The sequence below is a fragment of the Nansenia antarctica genome (assembly GCF_963989245.1).
Source record: "Nansenia antarctica genome assembly, chromosome: 5".
In the NCBI taxonomy this organism is placed as follows: Eukaryota; Metazoa; Chordata; class Actinopteri; order Argentiniformes; family Microstomatidae; genus Nansenia; species Nansenia antarctica.
The window spans coordinates 76,679,309-76,687,375 of record NC_137690.1 but is presented as its reverse complement, the minus strand read 5'-3'; the positions used below and the strand labels follow the sequence as shown (position 1 = coordinate 76,687,375).

The window sequence follows — 8,067 nt, the reverse complement described above, 5'->3', positions numbered from 1 at the left end:
AGGTGGGGGCAGGTGAGCCCCCTGTACGGGGGGAGGGAGGGGGGGAGGGAGGCGGCCCTCCACAGGGACTACGTTAGCTCCTCCCTCTTCCTCTTCCTGCTCTACTTCCTGCAGCTGGGCGTCATGGCAACCTACCTGGAGCAGCACCTTCTGAAGCTGGTGCCCCTGCTCACCATCCTGTTCACCTGCGGCAGGTAACTAACCCTGTTACCATGGTAACTAACCCTAACCCTGTTACCATGGTAACTAACCCTAACCCTGTTCACCATCCTGTTACCATGGTAACTAACCCTAACCCTGTTCACCTGGGGCAGGTAGGGTGTGTGTGTGTGTTCCTGACTGTGTGTGTGTGTGTGTGTGTGTGTGTGTGTTCCTGTCTGTGTGTGTGTGTGTGTTCTTGACTGTGTGTGTGTGTGTGTGTTCCTGACTGTGTGTGTGTGCGTTGCAGGCTGGTGTACTACTACTACTACTACTACTAATAACAATAATAATAATAATTCATTGTATTTATGTAGCGCTTTTCCGGGGCTCAAAGACGCTGACAATATGGGAAAAACAGAAAACACAGAGTTAACAACAGATAACATGACACATAGAACACAGAGTTAACAACAGATAACATGAGCACATAGAACACAGAGTTAACAACAGATAACATGAGCACATAGAACACAGAGTTAACAACAGATAACATGAGCACATAGAACACAGAGTTAACAACAGATAACATGACACATAGAACACAGAGTTAACAACAGATAACATGACACATAGAACACAGAGTTAACAACAGATAACATGAGCACATAGAACACAGAGTTAACAACAGATAACATGAGCACATAGAACACAGAGTTAACAACAGATAACATGACACATAGAACACAGAGTTAACAACAGATAACATGACACATAGAACACAGAGTTAACAACAGATAACATGACACATAGAACACAGAGTTAGCAACAGATAACATGCGCACATAGAACACAGAGTTAACCAACAGGCACAGGGAACAATTAACACAGAAATGTCCGGGGGGGGAGGGGGGGGGCAGGGTTAGGGTTAGGCAGAAGTTGGAGAGGTTGGCTGGGTCAAGAGTGGGCTTTTTAAGAACTGGGTGTGTTCCTGACTGTGTGTGTGTTCCTGACTGTGTGTGTGTGTGTGTTGCAGGCTGGTGTACTGGGTGTGTGTGTCCCTGGGCAGCAGCAGCAGTGCGGGGGGGGGCGGGGCCCTCCCTCGGGGGGGCGGAGGGGGGGTGGTCCTGGGCGTCAGGGGCTCTGGGGTTCGGCCTCTCCTTCCTCCCCCTGGTGGCCATGACGGGGTACAACCTCTACCTGGTCTGCTGCTCCCTCCAGCAGGGGGCGCTGTTTCACACCGCCGCGCCCACCACCGCCCCGCCCCCCCGCATGAGGTGGTGGGGGTAGAGAGAGGAGGAGGAGGAGGGAGAGGAGAGGAGAGGAGAGGAGAGGAGGAGGGAGAGGAGGAGGAGGAGGAGGGAGGAGGAGCTGGAAGAGAGGGAGAGGAGGAGGAGGAGGAGGAGGGAGAGGAGAGGAGGAGGAGGGAGGAGGGAGAGGAGAGGAGGAGGAGGTAGAGGAGAGGAGAGGAGGAGGAGGAAAGGAGGAAGAGGGAAGGTGAAGGATCAGCGGAGATCTGGAGACCCTCACCCTGAGAGAGATGGAGGGATGGAAGAGACCCTCACCCTGAGAGAGATGGGACAGCAGGGGGAGGCTGGGGGAGGCAGACATTGGAGGACAGGGCTTGTTATAACACTTGGGAATGGAAAGGCTTGATAGCGTTCCTCATTCCGTTCATTACAACGAGGCTGTCCTCTGATTTCTGCCTCCCCCAGCCTCCCCTGGTGTGACGTGTGTCTGTCCTCTAGATGGTGTGTCAGGGTTGGAGGGTGTTTTAGTGAACGTTGTGGTGTTGGTGATGGGGGGTCGAAGGTTAACGGTCCAGATTAATTGAAGGCTTTTCTGGAGGAGCAGCAGAACCCTGAGGTAGTCAGGCTGAAGGACAGACAGCTGAACTGAACCATCCAGGGGGGTGTTACATCAACCTGGCTAAAGGACAATCCAGTCTCGCGAGACTTAATCAAAATAAGCCTGGATTTTCCTTTGGTGACGTTGATGGAACACCCCCCAGTGCAGACCATCTGTAATCATGTTGACAAGGTAGAAGATGTAACACATGAAAAGCTTACGAACAAAACTGTATTTTCTCTGCAACAACAACTGAAGTTTACTGTGTTTAAATCAGGTTCACATTGACTGTGTCACCACTGTGACTCTCAGTGTAATGATTATGATGATTATTTGATAACATGATTTTATAATGCCTATAGTACTGTATGATGTGCCATATCTGTTTATATACTGTACCTTTACTGTTTACATACCGTAGCTTTACTCCTGAGGACATCAAGGTGTCTTTGTTTCTGTTGAAGGATGTTAACAACAAATAAACAACAAATAAAGGATCATATTCTTTGTCGTGACATAGAGTCTCTCTCTCTCCTCACAGGAACGACTGATAACTTGACTCAGTTTGTCTGTTTAATATAAAATAAAACATAAGAAGGTGTCAAGGGACTTGGGATACTTTGGTACAACAAACCTTTTCTGTAAAAGCGGTATAGAATGTTTCATACATATCAGTGCATACTCTGTATACGAACATAAACACAAAATGTATATCGTTCTCAAAGAAAGAAAAGATGTCATCCTTTACACCAACAACCCAAAGCAGACAAGCTGGACACAACATGTAATAATAATATGTAATAATAACATGTAATAATATATTATTCATCATTTTCTTCTTCTGAAGTGTTTTGCTACATTTTTTCATAGGTTCTTATTCTCAGCTGTGATGCATTTCCTTTATTTTCAAAGTTGGTCAAATGCTCATCTCTCTGTCTCATAGTAACCATCTCTCTGTCTCATAGTAACCATCTCTCTGTCTCATAGTAACCATCTCTCTGTCTCATAGTAACCATCTCTCCTGTCTCGTATTAAGTGCATGGTTGTTTACATGTCCTAACCTGGTCGTTCCTCTAACACACCGTCTGTTTCTGACTTTATAAATATCTGTTTGGATCTTCATTCTTCAAACTGCAGAATTGAACTGATCCGTTTCCTTCCTGGCTGGGTTAGGGTCTGCTGGTGAGAACTGACTCTGTCAGGGTTAGGGTTAGAGGTCGTCTAAGGAAGGACAGCAGGGGAACACACAACATAACAGCTGAGAAATAAAATAAACATTATTATTCATAATAATATCGATATAAAAACCATCGATAATGGAAGTGTCACCAGCACCAATGACCACTCAGGGTGTGTTCTCACTAGAACATTTGCTTCACTTCAAACAGAGTTTAGGATAAAGTTCGCTTTGCTCTGCGTCGTTTGGAGCTGTGAGATTGCGCATTCGAAGTTGCTCCCGGAGCAAGCAACCAACGCATACTCCGCTTGAAAAGGGTGGTTTCACTCCGATTAGAAACGACGCATCGAGGCTGTCCATAGGAAAACAACAGCGCAGGCGTGTTGATCTGGATAAGAGCGGGACCAACGGGCAATTTTAAATGTTTCTGACCAATCAACTACCACGTCTGTTGCTTCGATTGCGTATGTTACTTCGTTTACATGAAGGGCTGTGAGAACGCAAATCAGAGAAATAATTTATGTAACAATGTTGCAAACTCATCCACTTGCTCTGGGTCTCGATTCAGATTCAGACTTCCATGTGAGAACATGACTATGACATCAGAGCCCCCTCTATGACATCATGTCAGAACATGACCTCAGACACCAGCTGAGGTGATAGGAACACAGAAACCAGAGAAGCAGGTTTCCATCTCACGTTGTCTTGAGACGTCACCGTACCAACCAATCAGAATGACCTGACCGTGGTGGGAGGGGCCTATCAGAATGACCGTGGTGGGAGGGGCCTATCAGAATGACCGGGGTGGGAGGGGCCTATCAGAATGACTGTGGTGGGAGGGGCCAATCAGAATGACCGTGGTGGGAGGGGCCTATCAGAATGACCGTGGTGGGAGGGGCCAATCAGAATGACCGGGGTGGGAGGGGCCTATCAGAATGACCGTGGTGGGAGGGGCCAATCAGAATGACCGGGGTGGGAGGGGCCAATCAGGTTCTCCAGCAGATCATTCCTCCTAAAAGTGCATCTGGTAGACCTCGGCTGGCCACATGTCGAGGTGTCCCTGGGCAAGACACTGAACCCCCAAATTGCTCCCAGTGAGCGGAACGGCGCCTTGCATGGCAGCTTGGTGTGTGAACGTGTGAATGAGAGGCCGTTGTAAAGCGTCAGTCCATGGAAGAGCTTTCTAACAGAGCAGAGGATGTTACCTGCAGACGGTATCTAACAACAGAACAGAACCGTGTGGCGTTGAGTCTCCAAGGCAACCAGCGAACCCTGACAACCCTGGATCACACCTCTGACACCACAGTGGAGCTCAGATGAAACACTGTGATCACTATGTTGGTTTACGGTTAGACCTCTGCTGTGTCAGGCTAGGAATCCAGACTCCATAAACACGGTGGAACCCTTCACAACCTGTCACCTTGACAACCTGTCACGGTGGAAACAGCGGTGAGCAGTCAACATTTTTGGGAGAGTCAGAGAGGTTCTCCTCTTTTGAATCTTCCAGAAGTCCAGAAAAACAAGATTCTTCAAAAACTCAAACTCTGCTCAACGATGCTCGCTCGCTCCCTCCCTCGCTCGCTCCCTCCCTCCCTCCCTTCCCTCCCTTCCCTCCCTTCCCTCCCTTCCCTCAGCCTCAGTCCTGGGGGGAGGGTGGTGCTGTCGTGCAGTCAGGTGTCTGGTGGTGACAGGGTGTGTGTATGAGTATGTGGAGGGAGGAAGGGAGGAGGAGGGGGGGGGTGTCAGTGTCCTTGGTGCTGCAGGGGGGTGAGGAAGAGCGACATCGTCATCATCACTTCCTCTTACGTCACCCAGGCGTCCAGTCTCTGGCGTTTGACGTCGGACCCCCCCTCGTCTAGTTCCTCCTCCGTCTGGGCTTGAAGGAGCTCGGAAGGGGAGGGGCTGAAGTCAGGGGGGGGCGGGAGGCTGGGGGGGGGGGGGAGGCTGGGAGGGAGGCCGGGGGGGGGAGGGAGGGGGGGGGGGCCACCACCACCCGCTCCAGGATGGTCTTCGTAGGAGCTAGCGTTGTTGTTGCCCAGGCTGTCAGCGGGGGGGGAGGGGCCAGTAGGGGGCGCCAGGCACAGCAGGGAGGAGCCGGGGTACTGGGTGGGGGGGAGGGGTGTGGTCAGGAGGACACCCCCCCCCGGGGAGGAGGGAGGGAGGAGGGGGCGGTGGCCCCGCCCCCCCGGGGAGACGGGCTCAGACTTGATGCTCACGCTGGTGGTGACGGAGAGCAATGCACCCTGGGGGATGTGGGTCACATCCGGTCTGTGAGAGAGAGAGAGAGAGAGAGAGAGAGAGAGAGAGAGAGAGAGAGAGAGAGAGAGAGAGAGAGAGAGAGGGAGAGAGAGAAGACATGGATGAGTCACATCAGACCGAACCAACAACCACAGGACAGAAGCAACATTTACATTTACATGTTTGTCACTTAGCAGACGTCTTATTCCAAAGCGACTTACAACAGATACATTTGGTTGTAGGGTTACATGGTTGTAAGTGTCTGAATGACTTCAGTGTTCCTAAACATGGAAACGCAAATGAACGTCGTCAGCAGAGTGTTTTTGACGGACAGGTCGTCATGCCGACCGCTTCTGTAGAAGAAGCAGTGTGGCGTCACGTGACGCAATGCGACACAGGAGGAGGGACTTACACAAAGTTGCCTAGCGACGTGATGCTGAGTTGTTGTTGTTGTTGTTGTTGTTGTTGCTGGGATACCGACTGCTGCTGCTGTTGCTGGGATACAGGCTGCTGCTGTTGCCATGACGACACGTTGCCTGACAGCAGGTTGCTAGGCGACGCCAGGGCGTGCAGAGCGGTGATGTCAGCGCTGGTCAGCTGGTACTCTGGGGGAGGAAAGGGTTGGTGTTCAGACAGGCTCCTCCCACTCCTAACAGGCTCCTCCCACTCCTAACAGGCTCCTCCTCCCTCTCCTAACAGGCTCCTCCCTCTCCTAACAGGCTCCTCCCTCTCCTAACAGGCTCCTCCCACTCCTAACAGGCTCCTCCCACTCCTAACAGGCTCCTCCTCCCTCTCCTAAAAGGCTCCTCCCTCTCCTAACAGGCTCCTCCCTCTCCTAACAGGCTCCTCCCTCTCCTAACAGGCTCCTCCCTCTCCTAACAGGCTCCTCCTCCCCCTCCTAACAGGCTCCTCCCCCTCCTAACAGGCTCCTCCCACTCCTAACAGGCTCCTCCTCCCACTCCTAACAGGCTCCTCCCTCTCCGAACAGGCTCCTCCCACTCCTAACAGGCTCCTCCCCCTCCGAACAGGCTCCTCCCACTCCTAACAGGCTCCTCCCACTCCTAACAGGCTCCTCCCTCTCCTAACAGGCTCCTCCCACTCCTAACAGCAGGCTCCTCCCACTCCTAACAGGCTCCTCCCACTCCTAACAGGCTCCTCCCTCTCCTAACAGGCTCCTCCCTCTCCTAACAGGCTCCTCCCTCTCCTAACAGGCTCCTCCCACTCCTAATAGACTCCTCCCCCTCCTAACAGGCTCCTCCCACTCCTAACAGGCTCCTCCCACTCCTAACAGGCTCCTCCCTCTCCTAAAAGGCTCCTCCCTCTCCTAACAGGCTCCTCCCACTCCTAACAGGCTCCTCCCTCTCCTAACAGGCTCCTCCCCCTCCTAACAGGCTCCTCCCTCTCCTAACAGGCTCCTCCTCCCTCTCCTAACAGGCTCCTCCCTCTCCTAACAGGCTCCTCCCTCTCCTAACAGGCTCCTCCTCCCTCTCCTAACAGGCCCCTCCCTCTCCTAACAGGCTCCTCCCCCTCCTAACAGGCTGGCTAAAGGCAGGCTGTGATTGGCTGAGGCAGGTCACCTGGTCTAGAGGCCTGCTGTGATTGGTCACCTGTGTTGTAGGCGGTGGTCAGGGCGGAGAAGGGGAGGCCCTGCAGGAGGCTGGGCGTTGCCACGGAAACCACCGTCTGGGCGCCGGCCAGCCGGGCATTCTGGGTAATGACAGAGACAGAAATGGGTTGTTAGATTTGACCTTTGACCCTCTGGGCAGACGCTGACATGCTTGAGCTTCACACACACACACACACACACACACACGGATGCAGCTAAGGTTCGCTAATTAGCATCATTAGCATCATTAGCATCATTAGCATCATTAGATGGTATATAATTATATGGTAATTAGGTTATATAATAATCAGCATGCGTGGCGGTGGGAGATGAGAACCTGATGACCAGGCGATGGCTCACAATGAGGGTGCTAACATTCCCACTGACTTCCACTAGCATTGCTAGTGGTGCTAACATTCCCACTGACTTCCACTAGCATTGCTAGTGGTGCTAACATTTGCACTGACTTCCACTAGCATTGCTAGTGGTGCTAACATTTCCATTGACTTCCACTAGCATTGCTAGTGGTGCTAACATTCCCACTGACTTCCACTAGCATTGCTAGTGGTGCTAACATTCCCACTGACTGCCACTAGCATTGCTAGTGGTGCTAACATTCCCACCGACTTCCACTAGCATTGCTAGTGGTGGTAACATTCCCACTGACTTCCACTAGCATTGCTAGTGGTGCTAACATTCCCACTGACTTCCCTAGCATTGCTAGTGGTGCTAACATTCCCACTGACTTCCACTAGCATTGCTAGTGGTGCTAACATTCCCACTGACTTCCACTAGCAATGCTATAAGAAGTTATTTTGAAATATTCAGAAATATACTTTCATTGTCAGACAGCCATGCCATTGCCATGCGTGTGTGTGTGTGTGTGTGTGTGTGTGTGTGTGTGTGTGTGTGTGTGTGAGTGTGTGTGTGTGTGTGTGTGTGTGTGTGTGTGTGTGAGTGTGTGTGTGTGTGTGTGTGTGTGTGTGTGTGTGTGTGTGTGTGTGTGTGTGTGTGTGTGTGTGTGAGTGTGTGTGTGTGTGTGTGTGTGTGTGTGTGTGTG

At 51.6% G+C, this 8,067-nt stretch overlaps 1 protein-coding gene across 1 annotated transcript in view; it reads right to left on the bottom strand.

Annotated features, from left to right (window-relative positions):
* Positions 1 to 4,965: 4,965 nt before the first annotated feature.
* LOC308158411 (myocyte-specific enhancer factor 2D homolog) overlaps positions 4,966 to 8,067 on the bottom strand; it is a gene marked incomplete at both ends in the record, with an annotated part of 15,856 nt that continues 12,754 nt past the window's right edge. Inside the window, 3 exons of the mRNA XM_080531999.1 lie at positions 4,966 to 5,089; positions 5,814 to 6,006; positions 7,009 to 7,108. Of these exons, the coding sequence (XP_080388125.1) occupies positions 4,966 to 5,089; positions 5,814 to 6,006; positions 7,009 to 7,108 (417 nt within the window). The remainder of the gene's footprint in view (positions 5,090 to 5,813; positions 6,007 to 7,008; positions 7,109 to 8,067) is intronic.